We start from the raw sequence: 19,426 nt of genomic DNA, 5'->3' as shown, positions 1-19,426 counted from the left end.
TACATATGGTTTTGAGAGCCCTCATTCTCTACAAAGGCTTAGATCAGGACTTGAATTTCAACTTTGCTATATATGGTGTTTCTTTCTATTTACAGGTAATATGAAGTTGTACTGTTACCTGTTTTTAATATTTGTGGTTGCATTGTTCTACTTGTTGGATAAGTGTGGAAAGATTAGGATTTAGGCCACTATAATTTCCCTCAGGTTATCTAGAAGTCCATACTTGTGCTCTTTTCTAATCAAGGATAACCAAAAAAACAAATAAAAAATTAACAGAACCCCACGTAAGTTTTAGTTTCTATTTCTCTCTTTAAAATAAAAGCTTAAGTTTTCAAATTTTCCTTTCTTGAAGAGGGATATATTTCTAAAAGACTGATAGAAGAATTTTTTATAATTTAATCCTATTTTTTGAAAAAAGAACTTTCAGTTAGGAAATAATATTTGGAAACATGCATATAGCTCCTTTTTTCACCGAAATTGAAAAGAAACAACTTTAAAAATATTCCTTTAGAATTTGTAGAACCCTAGGGTTGTTACATATTTTATAACAGTGTCATCTCTTCTAGTTCTTTGCCTTTATAAACAGAATTTTCTATCTTTTTTTAGACCTCATCATTAATATTCTTTACATGATTAAAATTTTCCTGTAACATTTGTTGATATAATTAAATTTTTTAACTGGGTCATTTTTAATTTTTTTTATAATTTTATTTTCTAGCTGATTCAAGGTTGTGCTTGGTTGTGTGGAACAATTATTTTGAAATTTCTGACATCTAAAATCTTAGGTGTTTCAGATCATGTAAGTACTTTCTAGTTAAAGCTTAAAAATTCCTGCAAATATGTAGATAGATGAAAACTTTGAAACCATCTATTTTTACCTATTTATTTTATAGAGATTAAGTGCCTTCCTCAAAGACCTAGGGGTATTTATTGGCTGAGTCAGTAATAAAACCGTGCAGTTCAATGATCTTTTCAACCCACTAAGAAAAACCTATCAATAAATGCTGACTTAGCTATCCAGGAAAAATATTAATAATATCTTAAGTAGTTATGTGTTTGTATTTCAGTTAAAATACAAATGGGGCATCTGGCTCGCTCACTCAGTAGAGTGCACAACTCTTGTTGGGAAGGTGGGTTCAAGGCCCATGTTGGGTGTGTAAATTACTTTAAAATCTTTTTTAAAAAATCATTTGTTTAAAATAATAAATTGTACATTTATTGGAAATGTTAACATATGAGAAGTCTGTACTCCACTTTGAAATATAAAACTCTCACAATCTCAATGTCATTTTATAGGTGTATAATTACAGACTAAAATTAAGATGTGACTTGATATTTTAAAAGTTTTCTAGTAATATAAAAGGAAAATGGGAAATGTTATAAATTCTTTATCTTTTCAGCTTCTGGAAAATATATGGACCCATCCTTGATGTGTGGTGTGTGTTTTAAAGCCAGTGTCTTACAGAATAGCCTTTGTCAAACCAAAGCCCCTACTTAGCTAATTGGTTCAGGTGAACAGAAAACAGTGCAGGAATTTACTTTTGATTCTTGACACTTACTGTTTGGATATGAGTGTACATGAGTGTATCATACAGTAACCTACTCTGGAATGCACTTCATCTAGTACTATCCAGTTCGGAACCTGTGTAATACTGAAGTTTCTTCACCTTTAACCAGAGATTATGTTACTTACTCACTGAATGGTAAAGTGCTATCACTCTCCAAGAGAACTGAGCTTACTTGCATGTTGAGGTTAAATAAAATTTCAAAATGTAAGGATTTATTCATCATTTATTGCTATCTCTGCATGATGATTCATTAGGGTTTTTTTTTGTTGTTGCTGCTGTTCTCTGGTAGGTCTGACACATTTTCCTTTTTTCTTTCCCTTTCTGTTCCTAACTTTTTAAACTGTAGGGGCTGTACATTTTATGGTAAACTTTACTGAAGCCTCCTAAGTTATTTATTTATGTTGATTTGGTCTATGGTTTTCTTTTCTGCCTTGCTCCACATTGTCACCCAACTGATTACAAATCTTACACACACACTCACACCCCCACACACATACACACACATTCTTGGTACTCTCTATTTTTTTTTTCTATAGTCTTTTTTTTAAATTAACATATAATGTATTAGCCCCAGGGGTACAGGTCTATGAATCATCATGCTTACACACTTCACAACACTCACCATAGCACATAGCCTCCCCAGTGTCCATAACCCAACCACCCTCTCCATACTCCCCTCCCCACCAGCAACCCTCGGCTTGTTTTGTGAGATTAAGAGTCTCTTATGGTTTGTCTCCCTCCCGATCCCATCTTGTCTCATTTTTCCCTCCCTATCCGCCAACCCCCCCCCAACTTTGCCTCTCAAATTCCTCATATCAGGGAAATCATCTGATAATTGTCTTTCTCTGACTGACTTATTTTGCTCAGCATAATACCCTATAGGTCCATCCGCATCATTGCAAATGGCAAGATTTCATTTCTTTTGATGACTGTGTAGTATTCCATTTTATACATATATATATATATATATATATATATATATATATGTATACACACACACACACACACACACACATACATACATACATACACACCACATCTTCTTTATCCATTCATCTGTTGATGGACATCTAAGTTATTTCCATAGTTTGGCTATTGTGGACAGTGCTGCTATAAACATTCGGGTGCACGTGCCCCTTCGGATCACTACATTTGTATCTTTAGGGTAAATACCCAGTAGTGCAATTGCTGGGTCATAGGGTAACTCTATTTTCAACTTTTTGAGGAGCCTCCATGCTGTTTTCCAGAGTGGTTGTACCAGCTTGCATTCCCACCAACAGTGTAGGAGGGTTCCCCTTTCTCCGTATCCTCTCCAGCATCTGTCATTGCCTGACTTGTTAATTTTAGCCATTCTGACTGGTGTGAGGTGGATCTCATTGTGGTTTTGATTTGTATTTCCCTGATACCAAGTAATGTGGATCACTTTTTCATGTGTCTGTTGGCCATCTGGATGTCTTCTTTGCAGAGATGTCTGTTCATGCTCTCTGCCCATTTCTTATTGGATTATTTGTTCTTTGGGTGTTGAGTTTGAAAAGCTCTTTATAGATTTTGGATACTAGCACTTTATTTGATACATCATTTGCAAATATCTTCTCCCATTCTGTCAGTTGTCTTTTGGTTTTGTTGACTGTCTCCTTTGCTGTGCAAAAGCTTTTGATCTTGATGAAGTCCCAATAGTTCATTTTTGCCCTTGCTTCCTTTGCCTTTGGCGATGTTTCTAGGAAGATGTTGCTGTGGCTGAGGTCAAAGAGGTTGCTCTCTGTGATCACAGGTTGCTGCCTGTGATCTCCTCAAGGATTTTGGTGGATTCCCTTCTGACATTGAGGTCCTTCATCCATTTTGAGTGTATTTTCGTGTGTGGTGTAAGGAAATGATCCAGTTTCATTTTTATGCATGTGGCTCTCCAATTTTCCCAACACCATTTGTTGAAGAGACTGTCTTTTTTCCACTATATACTCTTTCCTGCTTTGTCAAAGATTAGTTAACCATAAAGTTGAGGGTCTGTTTCTGGGCTCTCTATTCTGTTTCATTGATCTATGTGTCTGTTTTTGTGCCAGTCCAATACTGTTTGGATGACGACAGCTTTGTAATAAAACTTGAAGTCTGGAATTGTGCTGCCACCAACTTTGGCTTTCTTTTTCAACATTCCTCTGGCTATTCGAGGACTTTTCTGGTTCCATATAAATTTTAGGATTATTTGTTCCATTTATTTGAAAAAAGTGGATAGGATTTTGATAGAGATTGCATTAAATGTGTAGATTGCTTTAGGTAGCATAGACATTTTCACAATATTTGTTCTTCCAATCCATGAGCATGGAACATTTTTCCATTTCTTTGTGTCTTTCTCAATTTCTTCCATGAGTACTTTATAGTTTTCTCATACAGATTCTTTGCCTCTTTGGTTAGGTTTATTCCTAGGTATCTTATGGTTTTGGGTGCAATTGTAAATGGGATTGACTCCTTAATTTCTCTTTCTCCTGTCTTGTCGGTGTATAGAAATGCAACTGATTTCTGTGCATTGATTTTATATCCTGACACTATACTGAATTTCTGTACGAGTTCTAACAGATTTGGAGTGGAGTCTTTTGGGTTTTCCACATAAAGTATCATATCATCTACAAAGAGTGATAGTTTGACTTCTTTGTCGATTTGGATGCCTTTAATTTCTTTTTGTCTGATTGCGGAGGCTAGGACTTCTAGCGCTATGTTGAATAGCAGTGGTGATAGTGGACATCCCTGCTGTGTTCCTGACCTTAGTGGAAAAGCTCTCAGTTTTTCTCCATTGAAAGTGATTTTCGCTGTGGGTTTTTTATAGATGGCTTTGATGATATTGAGAAAAGTACCCTCTGTCCTTATACTTTGAAGAGTTTTGATCAAGAAAGGATGCTGTACTTTGTCAAATGCTTTTTCAGCTTCTATTGAGAGTATCATATGGTTCTTGTCCTTTCTTTTATTAATGTATTGTATCACACTGATTGATTTGTGGATGTTGAACCAACCTTGCAGCCCAGGAATAAATCCCACTTGGTCGTGGTGGATAATCCTTTTAATGTACTGTTGGATCCTATTGGCTAGTATTTTGGTGAGAATTTTCACATCTTTGTTCATCAAGGATATTGGTCTGTAATTCTCTTTTTTGATGGGGTCTTTGGTTTGGGATCAAGGTAATGCTGGCCTCATAAAATGAGTTTGGAAGTTTTCCTTTCATTTCTATTTTTTGGAACAGTTTCAAGAGAATAGGTATTAATTCTTCTTTAAATGTTTGGTAGAATTCCCTGGGAAGCCATCTGTCCCTGCGCTCTTGTTTGTTGGAGAATTTTATGACTGTTTCAATCTCCTTACTGGTTATGGGTCTGTTCAGGTTTTCTATTTCTTCCTGGTTCAGTTTTGGTAGTTTATAAGTCTCTAAGAATGTATCCATTTCTTCCAGATTGTCAAATTTGCTGGCATATCGTAGCTCATAATATGTTCTTATAATTGTTTTTATTTGGTGTTGGTTGTGATCTCTCCTCTTTCATTCATGATTTTATTTATTTGGGTCCTTTCTCTTTTCTTTTTAATAAATCTGGCCAGGGGCTTATCAATCTTATTAATTCTTTCAAAGAACCAGCTCCTAGTTTCATTGATTTGTTCCACTGTTTGTTTTGTTTTGTTTTGTTTTTGGTTTCCATTTCATTGATTTCTGCTCTGATCTTTATTAATTCTCTTCTCTTGCTGGGTTTAGTCTTTCTTTGCTGTTCTCTCTCCAGCTCCGTTAGGTGTTGGGTTAGGTTGTGTATTTGAGACCTTTCTTGTTTCTTGAGAAAGGCTTGTATCGTTATATATTTTCCTCTCAGGACTGCCTTTGCTGTGTCACATGGATTTTGAATAGTTGTATTTTCATTATCATTTGCATCCATGAATTTTTTCAATTCTTCTTTAATTTCCTGGTTGACCCATTCATTCTTTAGTAGGATGCTCTTTAGCCTCCATGTATTCCAAGTTTCCTCTTGTTATTGAGTTCTAGCTTCAAAGCATTGTGGTCTGACAATATGCAGGGAATGATCCCAATCTTTTGATACTGGTTGAGACCTGATTTATGATCCAGGATGTGACCTATTCTGGAGAACGTTCCATGTGCACTAGAGAAGAATGTGTATTCTGTTGCTTTGGGATGGAATGTTCTGAATATATCTGTGATGTCCATCTGGTCCAGTGTGTCATTTAAGATCTTTATTTCCTTGTTGATCTTTTGCTTGGATGATCTGTCCATTTTGTTGAGGGGGGTGTTAAAGTCCCCTACTATTATTGTATTATTATCAATGTGTTTCTTTGATTTTGTTATTAATTGGTTTATATAGTTGGCTGCTCCCTTGTTAGGGGCATAGATATTTAAAATTATTAGATCTCCTTGTTGGATGGATCCTTTGAGTATGATATAGCGTCCTTCCTCATCTCTTATTATAGTCTTTGGCTTAGAAATCTAATTTAGCTGATATAAGGATTGCCACTCCAGCTTTCTTTGGATGTCCATTAGCATGGTAAATTGTTTTCCACCCCCTCACTTTAAATCTGGAGGTGTCTTTGGGTCTAAAATGAGTTTCTTGTAGGCAGCATATTGATGGGTTTTGTTTTTTATCCATTCTGATACCCTGTGTCTTTTGATTGGGGCATTTAGCCCATTCACATTCAGGGTAACTATTGAAAGATATGAATTTAGTGCCATTGTATTGCCTGTAAGATGACTGTTACTGTATATTGTCCCTGTTCCTTTCTGGTCTTCTACTTTCAGGCTCTCTCTTTGCTTAGAAGACCCCTTTCAATATTTCCTGTAGAGCTGGCTTGGGGTTTACAAACTCTTTTAGTTTTTGTTTGTCCTGGAAGCTTTTTATCTCTCCTTCTATTTTCAATGATAACCTAGCTGGATATAGTATTCTTGGCTGCATGCTTTTCTCATTTAGTGCTCTGAATTTATCATGCCAGTTCTTTCTGGCCTGCCAGGTCTCTGTGGATAAGTCTGCTGCCAATCTAATATTTTTAACCTTGTATGTTACAGACTTCTTGTCCCAGACTGCTTTCAGGATTTTCTCTTTGTCACTAAGACTTATAAGTTTTACTATTAGATGACAGGGTATGGACCTATTTTTTATTGATTTTGGGGAGAGTTCTCTGTGTGTCCTGGATTTTGATGCTTGTTCCCTTTGCCATATTAGGGAAATTCTCTACAATAATTTGCTTCAATATACCTTCTGCCCCCCTCTCTCTTTCTTCTTCTTCTGGAATCCCAATTATTCTAATATTGTTCCATCTTAATGGTATCACTTATCTCTTGAATTCTTCCCTCATGGTCCAGTAGTTGTTTGTTTCTCTTCTGCTGAGCTTCTTTATTGCCTGTCATTTGATCTTCTATATCACTAATTCTCTCTTCTGCCTCATTTATCCTAGCAGTAAGAGCCTCCATTTTTTATTGCATCTCATTAATAGCTTTTTTGATTTCAGCATGGTTAGATTTTAGTTCTTTTATTTCTCCAGAAAGGGCTTTTACTTCTCCAGACAGGATTTCTCTAATATCTTCCATGCCTTTTTTGACCCCAGCTAACACCTTGAGAAATCGTCATTCTGAACTCTAGATCTGATGCATTACCAATGTCCATATTGATTAGGTCCCTAGCCTTCAGTACTGCCTCTTGTTCTTTTTTTTGTGGTGAGTTTTTCCACCTTGTCATTTTATCTTTCCAAAAGTGGTCAATTTTCTGTTTCTAGTATATGTGCTGCCGAAGCGAGCACTCAATTTTCTGTTTCTAGAATTGCTGCTCTTCTTCTCTTCGATCTCCTGTTGGGTTTGTAGGTGTTTGGAATGGTTTGATAACTATCTAGCTGAACTCCTGCAAACTGATGTCATCTCAGTCTGCTACTCCTCCGCCATCTTGACTCCTCCCCGCTTGACCCACACTCTTGGTACTCTTAAGTGAATTCCTGTACGTGACAGTTTTGAGACTTGAAATGAATGTGGTTTAGTTAAATTATTATCAATCATCAGGCCTAGTTCAAATTGGAAAAGTCTGAATTATCCTTGCTACTGATAGTTAAGGGAAGCATGAATAAATGAAAACCCAGACAGTTGTTACATTTGATATAAAATAATTTTTGTTCCTGCACAATAATTTGAATTAAGGTTTACATTCCAGATATTTTCTTTCTTTCTTTTTTTTTTTTTTTTTTTGGCCTTCTGAGAATGCAGTAGAAAAATAATTGTCTCACTGACAGTAGGTAATAAATAATCCGTAGAAAACAGGAGTTCTACATTGAGTTTGGTTGGAGATGTTTATTTCAAAGGCCTTGGAGATTAACTAACTAAATCAAAGTAGTGTTTGTAGTTGCAGTTCTTATGATGAATAGCTCTTATGTTTAATGGCTTGAGTGTATGTCTGGAAAATTCAACAAGCACCAAAAATTGTAACCAGTGTATGAGGCTTTGAGAAAATAACAACACATAGAAAATTTAATCATGATTTGCGATATGTAGTGAAAGGGTTATGTGAGATAGTTTCCTTCCTAATAAATGCTGATTATAAAATCTCATGATTAACTGCATGGTGGTTTCTGCCCAGTGAGTATTGGTCTTAGCTCACTCTTTATATTATCATCTCTGTTTAATTTTTTCTGACCTCTGTTCTTCTTTTCATTTTTTGTGATATTTCCCTTTGTTTTCAGTTTTCTTCATAATTCAGTACATAGGAATGTATAGTTCATGGATTTTTTAAAAATTTTTCTTTGAGGGGCATCTGTGGACCTTGGATTATCTCCTTTGTAGACTTTACTAATAAAACAAATCAATTATTATTGACCATAATTCCTAGGGTAATTTTAATTTATTTTATTTTATTTTCTTCTCAGATTCGCTTGAGTGACCTTATAGCAGCCAGAATCCTAAGGTATACAGATTTTGATACCTTAATTTACACCTGTGCTCCTGAATTTGACTTCATGGAAAAAGCGGTATGAATATTTTTTTGATTTTTTTTCCTTTTCTACAGGTATGATAGTTTTTTGCTCTTGAATTTCCCTTGTAGTCTGAAACTCACAATTTTTGTCCAGAGACATCCAACTTTATCATTTTTTTATTATAACTTTTATTAGTCATATAGTAACTTCTATCTTAAAGAGTTATTGATGATGATTAAATGAGATAATCCAGGAAGAGTGCTGAACATACTCTCTGATCCACAGTTCAATTGCTTTCATTTTTTTAATACATTTTCAATATAAATAATTTATATTTATACTATATATTATATTCTATACATTATATTCTATATTATATATTTCATATTCTATAATATATAAAATATATATTTATGTTATTTAATATATTTATGTTAAATATATTTGAATACTTTAATATAAATATATTTAAATATATTTAACATAAATATATTTTTCATGTATTTTTTTAAAAGGTTGTTTTTAATTTATTTATTTGAGAGACGAGAGAGAGCCAGAGCTTGAACAGGGGCAGGTCAGAGGTAGAGGAAGAACCAGACTTCCAGTGAGCACAGAGCCCATGATGGGCTTGATCCCAGCACCCTGGGATCGTGACTAGAGCCAAAGGCAGATGTTTAACTAACTGAACCATCCAGGTGTCCCATACAGTTCAATTACTTTTAATAATCTAGGTCACCTGCTCAAATCCAAATTCTCTTTTGATTTTTAGAAACTTTAGTTTTATTTCACTCAACACTCCAAATATTATAAAAAAATTTTAACAAGATGCTGCCATGAAAGGTATACTACTAATCATACATTATTCTCTTTTTTATCCAACCAGTCATACATTCACTCAAAAACTATTATGAGTACTATTTATTTATCTGTGAGGCAGTTTGCTGACTACAAGGAGGAAAATGTCTTGGTTCCTGCCTTCAAGAAGTACTTAATTCAGTGACATGGTAAATCTCTCAGACCACAATAATGGGTCATGAGAATTATTTAGCTGCTGATGTTATTTTATTGCTTACTCATATTTACAGTTATTACATAGACTGGCTTTCTTCCTTGTTTGTTCTAGTTTCACCAATGAAAATAATGGAACTTTGCAGCTCAGGAAATGATAATGTAGGGTCTGGGGATCAGTAAACATAAAATTTAAGAATTAATATTATGTAAATAAAAGAAAGATAAAACCAAAAGAAAGGAAAAAATAATAGACATAGCTTATTTCTGGTTTAATGTTTTTTACTGTTAAAATCTTTGCTACATTTATATAATTTTTTTATAATTTTCATTCTTGTAGTAGAAGATGAAGGTTGATAAATATATATAACATTAATGACAAAAACATTTTTACCTTTAAGGAATTTCACTGTGAGGTGCACCTGGGTGGCTCAGTGGTTAAGCAGCTGCCTTTGGCTCAGGTCATGATCCCAGGGTCCTGGGATCAAGCCCCCCATCACATCGGGCTCCCTGTTCAGCGGGAAGCCTGCTTCTCCCTCTCTCACTCCCCAGACTTGGGTTCCCCCTCATGCTGTGTCTCTCTCTGTCAAATGAATAAATATTAAAAAAAAAAGAAAGAAAAAAAATTTCATTGAGATACTCAATTTGACAGATTTTTACTCATTTACTGTAAAATTTAATAAATGACTATTTTGAATAATTTGCTTTATTTCAGACTCCATTGAGATATACAAAGACATTATTGCTTCCAGTTGTTATGACGATTACTTATTTTATCTTTAAAAAGGTATTTTTAAAAAATTTTTTCACTTGCTTTTGGGTTCAAGATAAGGACTATAGTGCATTAATGCTAATAACTGGGAATTCCATTTTATTTTTAGGAGGAATCCATACCTCCCTTAAAAAATTTCTTATTCAGCTTTCTCTTTATTATTATATGGTTTTTTAAAAATTATTATATGAGTTTTTTAGAAAGCCTCATCAGAAAGGATATTCTTATTCTTTCAAAAGAAATCAGTTACCCACTATGTACCATAAACTACATTCACAGTGTTAGTCCACTGGGACAAATAAAACAGGTCTTCTCCTGTCTGGGAACTTACAGTCTTGGTGGGCTTCAAGCAAATAATCGCACAGTTTGAAGAATTAAAATTGTCGAAGGAGCTGTGGAAGGAAAACAACAGTTCAGTATCTTCTGAATATAAAGCACATTCAAGCAAGTCTTGATCCATTTTAAGACACGCACAGGAGAATTTTGTATAGAAATTCTTTAAAACATTGTGTATTCTATTTATTTTCCCAACAAAAGAAATATTACTATGATAAAAGAAATAATGTTCTAAAATACCTCTGGCAGATTTTCTTGGTCTGGGAGTGGTGTATCTAAAATTCTAGCTAAAAACACTGGGTCTTAGTTTTTAGCATTTTTGAACCATCTTTATATTGTTTAGAGGTTGTCTTAAGTCAGTATGTATTTATTTTATACCTTCAAGTCGATAGCAATAACATTTCTCTACTACTATACCAGGTGTGGTCCTGTTAAAACTGGTTTTCTTTATTTAAAGTCAAATTGCTTTTCCTCTCTCTATAGTTCCAGCTCCCACATTTCTCATTCCTGTGTTTTCACATAAAATGTGAACAATTTGAGTGAGAAAGGCATCTGCCTCTACATCTCTGTGGTTTCTCCCTTGACCCAATTCCCTAGAGACCACTTGGAAAGAGGATTGGGGTAGTAAGAAGAAATGGGTAACTACACACCGTGTCCCTTTGGCTCCATCTAACTCTCCACTAGCCTGTTTCTGTTTCATCATGACAAATGGTGCTATTCTTTGAAGGCTCCACTTAGAGGAGCTAATGCAGGAATTAACTACTCAGTGGGGATATCGCTAACATGGGAGAAAATGACAGCTAGATCCACTATTACTATCTTCATAAAATTAAGATCCACGACTCATAAACATAGTACTAGCTCCCAAACACACCACAGTTCAAGCCATGCATATGCATTAAAAGGCATTTTTGTGCATTTACTGCATATGCACACACACGTGTGCGCAGACATGTCCCCTTCCCTGTACCCATTAAAGTGTAACACTTTTCTGTCTCCATATAAACCCTTCCTTTTTATTTGTCCCATTGTGGCTTATTTTTTTTTTCCTCAAGAATACTTCTGATGTTCATTTACTTTTTCAGTTGTATGAAATCGCTTCTGGGAAGAAAGAAGGAAAGCAAATATCGTACGATTTTTCTGTGAAACTACTGAATTTTGAACTCCTATGAGTGCATATGTTCTATTAACTAAACTAAATAGGCTTTTTGCTTGCCTAAGTGACCAGAATCTCACTTGTGTCACTTGAAACATTCATCCACATATTATGCACAGTGTAAAACTTGAAGTTCCCCATAATTTTTTTTACTATACCTTTAAGTTGCCTAGGATGCAGCTAAAAACTCTTTGGCCCAGTTAAGCCCCCACATTCACCTTCACTCCTCCCTTCCTCCCTCACCATCAAGTGGTACATTGTGGTAAGCGCACTTCGGCCTTCTGTTGTTATTTCCGGGGGAGCTAGATCAGGGAAGAAGATATGCCACAGCTAATTTTTATAAGAATCAGAAGTTTACTGAAGCAGGAATATAAACTGCATGGGTGGGAGGAGGTGGGCGGGTGGGGCAAGGGAGGGTTGGGGGAAGGAGAGAGAGAGTCCTGCTTTGCTTGGAAGGTTAAGATAAAATAGTCTCAAAGTACATGGAAGAAGGTGCCTCCTTGGTGGAAACCAATTCCCCACTTGCAGCCCACTTCCTTCCCAGTAAAATATAAACTCTAATAAGGAGCTGTCCACGTGTAAGAGCTTAGAATTTTAGAGTTGAAATGGACCTTAAAGATTTACCCCAACGCCCTTTTCTTTCTTTCTTTTTTTTTTTTTTTTAATAAAAGAATTTAGAACTTCACGAAAATATTTGCCTGAGGCAGAGGTGGGATTAAAGTGCTCCTGATGACTCACTTTAACAATAAAAACACTTCTTTCTAGTGAGGGTGTTTATGTTTATAAATCAGAGCATTTTAAATGTCACATAATTCCTTAGAAAAGTTAATTTATTCTATTCACAGGCTTATCGTGATGTTTTGTGTGTCTTATCTGCAAATACTTATCTAAGGTAATTATATCATAATTGTTTTTAAATCATACTGTATTCCGTTATTAAATAACTACTGTAATATCAAATGAATGTATATTAAACCAGCAGTTTGATTAAGAAAGGAGACATGAACCAATCTTAGATGTTCTCTTTAAAAAATATATATTATTTTTAGACACCTCTTTTATGTGTTTGGACTTGTTTTGGAGATATTTCTATTTTAATTAATTCAAAGTTTTAATCAATTTAGTTTAATTTTAATATATAAAGTCCATAAACAGAAATAAGCTAAAGTTTTGTTTTAGCAATCCTTGTTTTTTTAACTTTCAGAGAAAACATAATTATTTGTTTCTCTGCATATTCATGAAGTAGTTTTTCTGCATTTATTATTAAAACCATTTGCTGTATCACATTTTTTTTGGTGGTTTAAGTGAAGTCACTAACTTCGCGGGCATAAATATATGTGAGAAAAATATAACTCAAATCACACATTGCTACAGGACATGTGAGATTGTGAAGAAAACCTCCTTATGAGGAAAACCTTAAATTACATTTTATACTTGCAGATATATGATTAAATTTGATGTATTAACGAAATTTATTTTTTAGGACAGTTTCAGATTTACGGAATAGTTGTGAAGATAGTACAGAGAGATTCTATCAGTCCTGTACCCCATGCTTATATTTTCAGTAAACAGTTTCGTATGGTTATCAGAAGGGCTTAATAGAACTTTATGGTTGAAATAGTTTAATCTTATTTGTCAAAATCCAAATCAAAGGGCTTAATAACCTACTCTACTTTGCTCTGGTCTGAGGGACCTCAGAGCAATATGCCTTAACATTGTAAAAAGAGTGTTTTTAGAGCTCTGAGAACTATTCACATAAGGAATGCATGATGGCATCTGGGATATTTAATTGAATAATAGAAGATTGAGAATTACATGACAGCTGTCTTCCAATATTTGAGAGGGTGCTGTGTAGAAGAAGACAGACTCAAGGGGACCAAAGGGAGAAGATATTTAGCTCAAAATAAGAAGGTGATTACATTCCTGGAAGTGACAGGATTGTGTGTGTGGTGGGGGAGGGATGTAGAGGAGTTTTTTAATTACAAAATAATACATGCATATAGTAAGACATACAGATGAAATATTTCAAAGAAAGAGGGAGTGTTTCTCTCCCTTGGATCTACTCCTCACTGGTGCTGATTGTAAATGGTTTTGTATGTATCATTCTAGAAAACATTTCCAAAAACAGTGTTTTTATAAAAAAATAGAATCAGTATTATTATGTAACTTTTTATTTTTACTTAATAGTGTATCTTGGGTGTCTGCCTATATCTTCTTCATACTTTTTAGTGGTCTCCACATTTTATTGTTTGTCATCATGAATGATTACCAAGTACTTAACCACTCCCACATCAGTGGGCGTTAAGATTCTGTTTATCTTTTTGTCATAACAACCAGTGCTAAGAGTAAGAACATATTTGTATGTATTCTTTGCATACTTATTTTAGTATTTAGGATATTGAAATAAGACTGCTAGATCATAATGTATGAATATTTATAATTCGATAAATACTGAAAACTAATGCTGAAAGTGTCCATTTCCTTGCAGCTCCGTAAACACCAGTATTATCAAACATTTAACTTTTTCTTTCTGACAGATTAAAAAAAAAGGAACTAATTTTACCAGTCTTCCCTAGTAAAGTTTCACATCTTTCAAATGTGCGTGGCATATTTATGTTTCTTGACCACTTGAAAATTGATGTATAGGATATTTTATATTATAGACAGTAACCTTTTGCCTATTACATGTATATAACATTTCTTCTAGGATATTAGTTTATAATTTATTAATGGTTTTTGCTTTATAGAAGTTTAAAATTTCTTTACAGTCACTCCTATACATTTTCTGGGTTAATTTATTACTTAGAAACACCCACATCAAAATCATTAAATTATTTCCAAATATTTTCTTTCATAATTTTCATTTTTTGCCAAATACATATGATGTATATACATATGATTATAGATACATTATGAAATGATTACCACAATTAAGTTAATAACACATCTAACACATCCCTCACCTCACAGTTACCTTTCTGTGTGTGAGAATGCTTAAGATCCACACTCTTAGCAAACTTTATATAATATGGTATTATTAACTGCAGTCACTATGCTGTATATCAGTTTCTCAGAACTTCTTCATCTTATAACTAAAAGTTTGTACCCTTTGATGAACATCATCCCTGTTAGCCCCCATTACACAGCCTCAGCAACCACCATTCTATTCTGTTTCTGAGTTTGACTTTTTTCTCTTTTTTGGATTCCACATGTAAATGATACCATAAAGTATTTTTTTCCTTTGGCCTATTTCACATAGCATAACGCCCTTCAGGTTCATCCATGTTATCACAATTGGCAGGATTTCCTTCTTTTTTTATGACTGAATAATACTCCATTGCATGTATGTATGTATGTGTATACACACACACACACACACACACACACACACACACCCCACATATTCTTTATCTGCTTGTCCATCAACTTACATTATTTCTATATCTTGGCTATTGTGAATAATGCTTCAATGAACATGGAAGTGCTGATATCACTTCAAAGTATGGATTTTGATTATTTTGGATATATTCCCAAGAGTATGATGGCTGGATCATATGGCAGTTCTATTTTTAATTTTTTGAGGAACCGCCATACTGTTTTCCAAAATGTCTTTTCAAGTCATTTGCCCATTTAAAAATCAGATTATTATCATATATTTTTTTGCCATTGAGTTGTATGAGTTCCTTATGTACTCCAGATATTCACCCCATATCAGATACACAGTTTGCAAATATTTTCTCCCATTCCATAGGTTACCTTTTCATTTTGTTGATTTTTTTCCTTTGCTATGCAGAAACTTTTTAGGTGATGTCGTCACACTTGTTTATTTTTCCTTTTGTTGCTGGTGATTTTGGTTGCCAGATTCAAAAATTTATTGCTAAGACTCCTGTCAACTTAATCTTTGTGAGTGGTGTAAGATAGGAGCTTAGTTACATGGTTTTGCATGTGAATATCGTTTTCCAACCATCATTTATTGAAAACACTATCTTTTCCCCATTGTGTGTTTGTGCCCTTATCAAAGATAAATTGACCGTATGTGCATGGGTTTATTGTTGGGCTCTCTATTCTGTTCCATTGATCTATGTGTCTTTTTATTCCTGTACCTGTACTGTTTTGATTACTATAACTTTGTGGTATGGTTTGAAATCAGGAAGTGTAATACCTGTAGCTTTGTTCTGCTTTCCCAAGTTTATCTTGGAAATTTAAGGTCTTTTTTGGTTCCATATAAATTTTAGAATTGTTCTTTTTATATCTGTGAAAAATGTCATTGGATTTTGATAGGGATTGCATTAAATCTGTAGATTGCTTTGGGTAGTATGGATATTTTAACATATGTCTTCCAAACCAAAAGCATAGAATATCTTTCTATTTATTTGTGTTGTCTTCAGTTTCTTTTATCAGTGTCTCATAGTTTTCAGTATAGAGGTCTAGCTTCTCCTTTGTGAAATGTATTCCTAAGTGCTTTATTGTTTTTGATGCTATTATAAATGAGATTGCTTTCTAAATTATCTGTTTAGATGGTTCATTGTGATTGTGTAGAAATGCAGCTGATTTTTGTGTGTTGATTTGGTATTCCACAACTTTATTTATTTATTAGTTTTAACAGTTTTTTTGTGACGTCTTTAGGGTTTTATGCATATAAAATCATGTCATCTGCAAACATAGATAGTTTTACTTTTACCTTTATTATTTTTTTAAATTTCTTTTTCTTGCCTAATGCATTGATTAGACTTTTAGTATAAGACTTTTAGTATAAGGTGGAGAGAAATAGTTAGAGTGGGCATCCTTTTCTTGTTCTTGATCTTAGAAGAACAACTTAGAGATTTTACAACATTGAGGATGAGGTTAACTTTGGGCTTGTCATATATTATACGCCATTGTACTGTTGAGGTACATTCATTTTTTACCTAATTTGTTAAGACTTCTTACCATGGAGGGGTTTTGAATTTTGTCAAATGCTTTTTTCTGTGTCTAATGAGATGATCATATGGTTTTTATCCTTCATTCTTTTAATGTGGCATATCACATTTATCGATTTGTGTATATTGAACTATCCTTGTATTCCAAAGATAAAATCCCACCTGCTCATGTTGCATGATCCTTTTAATATGATGTTGAATTTGGTTTCTAGTATTTGTTGAGGCTTTTTGCATCTATGTTCATCAGGGATATTGGCCTACAAAATTCTTTTCTTTTATTATCCTCATTTTACTTCAGTATGAGAGTAATGTTAGCCTTGTAAAATGATATTAAGCATGTCCCTTTATCTTAAGTCTGTTGGAAAAATTCGAGAAAGATTTGCATTAATTCTTGTTTAAATGTTTGGTAGAATTCTCTAGTGAAGACATCTGGTCCTCCACTTCTTTTTTTTTTTTTTTTTTTTGAGAGAGATTTTTTTTGATTACTGATTCAGTCTCCTTACTAGTTTTTTTTTTTTTAAGATTTTATGTATTTATTTTTGAGAGACAGAGAGTGGAGGTGTGGGGGGAGAAGCAGAGGGAGAGGGACAACCACACTTCACTCTGAGTGCAGAACCTGATGTAGAGCTCAATTCCTGGGACCTGAGATCATGACCAGAGTTGAAATCAAGAGTCAGACGCTTAACCCCCTGAGTCACATTGCTGCCCCCCCTTACTAGTTTTAATTTTATTCAGATTTTCTTTTTCTTCATGATTCAGTCCTGGTAGGTTATTTCTAGGAATATGTTCTTTCTTCGGGGTATCCAGTTGTTGGTGTATAATTGTTCATAATAGTCTCTTATGACCCTTTGTATTTTTGTGGTATCAATTTTAATGTTCCCTCTTTCATTTTTTAATTTTATTTATTTAAATCTTTTTTTCTTAGTCTAACTAAAGGCTTATAAATTTTATCTTTTTGAAAGATCAGCTCTTAATTTTTGTTGATGTTTTCTATTGTTTCTTGTCTCTGTTTCTTTTATTTCTCTTACGACCTTTGTTTCTTTGTTTCTTCTTTCCTTTTACTAACTTTGGTCTTAGTTTGTTCTTTTTCTAGTTCCTTGAAGTGTATAATTGTTTATTTGAAATCTTCTTTTCTTGATGTAAGCACTTATCATAAAATCCTCTCTTAGAACTTTTGCTGCATCCTGTATGTTTTGGTATGTTGTGTTATTTTTATTTGTTTCAAGATATTTTTTATTTCCTTTTGATTTTTTCTTCGACCCATCAATTGTTCAGGATTAGATTGTTCAATTTCCATGTATTTGTGAATTTTCTATCTTTCCTACTTTATTGATTTCTAATGTCATACTGTCGTGGTCAGAAAAGATACTTGATATGATTTCAGTCTTAAATTTGTTAATGATTGTTTTGTGACCTAACATAGGATCTATCCATAGAATGTTCTGTGTGCATTTGAGGAGAATATGTATTCTCCAGCTGTTGGATGGAATGTTCTGTGTATATTTGTTAGGTCCATTTGGTCTAAATTGTAGTTCAAGTCCAGTATTTTCTCATTGATTTTCTGTTTGGATGATCCACCCATTGCTGGAATTGGGTATTGAAGTCCTTCTATTTAGCACTGTTTTCTATTTCTCCTCTCTGATCTATTAATATTTGCTTAACTTATTTAGGTGTTCCAATGTTGGGTTACATATAGATTTACAACTGCTATATCCTCTTGATGAACTGACACCTTTATCATCATACAGTGACTTTGTTTGTCTCTTGTTACAGTTTCAACTTAGTCTATTTCACCCAGAATATAAATTGAGATCTAGGTTTAGATATGTGTCATCTATAGGTGTGTGTGTGTATGTGTATGATATGTAGAGTTACCCCTGCTTTCTTTTTGTTTCCATTTGAATGAGTATCTTTTTTCATCCCTTCATTTTCATCTTAATGTGTCCATAGAGCTAAAATGAGCTTCTTGTCGGCAGCATGTAATTGTCTTTTTTTTTTTTTTTTTTAAAGAGAGAGAGCACAAGTAGGTAGAGAGGCGGGCAGATAGAGAGAGGGAAGCAGGCTCCCTGCTGAGCAGAGAGCCCGATGCGGTGCTCCATCCCAGGACCCTGAGACCATGACCCGAGCTTAAGGCAGAGGCTTAACCCATGGAGCCACCCAGGCGCCCCTTGTTTTTTTGTTTTTTAATTCATTTAGCCACTTTCTGTCTTTTGGTTGGAGAATTAAATCCATTTATGTATATTTTTTAAAGATTTTATTTATTTATTCAACAGAGAGATCACAAGTAGAGAGGCAGGCAGAGAGAGAGAGATGGAGAAGAAGGCTCCCTGCTGAGTGGAGAGCCTGACACAGTGCTCGATCCCAGGACCCTGGGATCTTGACCTGAGCCAAAGGCAGAGGCTTTAACCCACTGAGCCACCCAGGCACCCCTAAATCCATTTATATTTAAGATTGTTATTGATAGATAAGGACTTGTTATCTTGTTATCATCTGGTTGTTTTCCATTTCATAGTTCCCTTCTTCCTCTCATGCTGTATTCTTTTTCTGTAATAATAACGCTTTGTTTCCTTTCTCTTAATTTTCTGCGAATCTACTGTATTTTTTTTCTTTGTGGTTATCATGAAGCTTACATAATACATCTTATAGTTATAACAGTCTATTTCAAGCTGACAAAAACTTAACTTCAATCACATATAAAAATTCTGCCTTTTTACTTATCCTTTTGCTGTTACAGTTTATATCT

General features: G+C 34.2%; 1 protein-coding gene across 1 annotated transcript in view; it reads left to right on the top strand.

The window, feature by feature from the left end:
* LOC111147366 (probable C-mannosyltransferase DPY19L2) overlaps positions 1–19,426 on the top strand; it is an 85,329-nt gene that overhangs the window by 47,905 nt on the left and 17,998 nt on the right. The window contains exons 13-16 of the mRNA XM_022503370.1: positions 719–799; positions 8,445–8,546; positions 10,216–10,287; positions 12,610–12,656. Coding sequence (XP_022359078.1) covers positions 719–799; positions 8,445–8,546; positions 10,216–10,287; positions 12,610–12,656 — 302 coding nt within the window. The remainder of the gene's footprint in view (positions 1–718; positions 800–8,444; positions 8,547–10,215; positions 10,288–12,609; positions 12,657–19,426) is intronic.

The sequence above is a fragment of the Enhydra lutris genome, unplaced genomic scaffold (assembly GCF_002288905.1).
Source record: "Enhydra lutris kenyoni isolate GAN:26980312 unplaced genomic scaffold, ASM228890v2 scaffoldscaffold16, whole genome shotgun sequence".
In the NCBI taxonomy this organism is placed as follows: domain Eukaryota; kingdom Metazoa; phylum Chordata; class Mammalia; order Carnivora; family Mustelidae; genus Enhydra; species Enhydra lutris.
The sequence above is the reverse complement of the archived record's forward strand: the minus strand, read 5'-3'. Positions and strand labels throughout refer to the sequence as shown.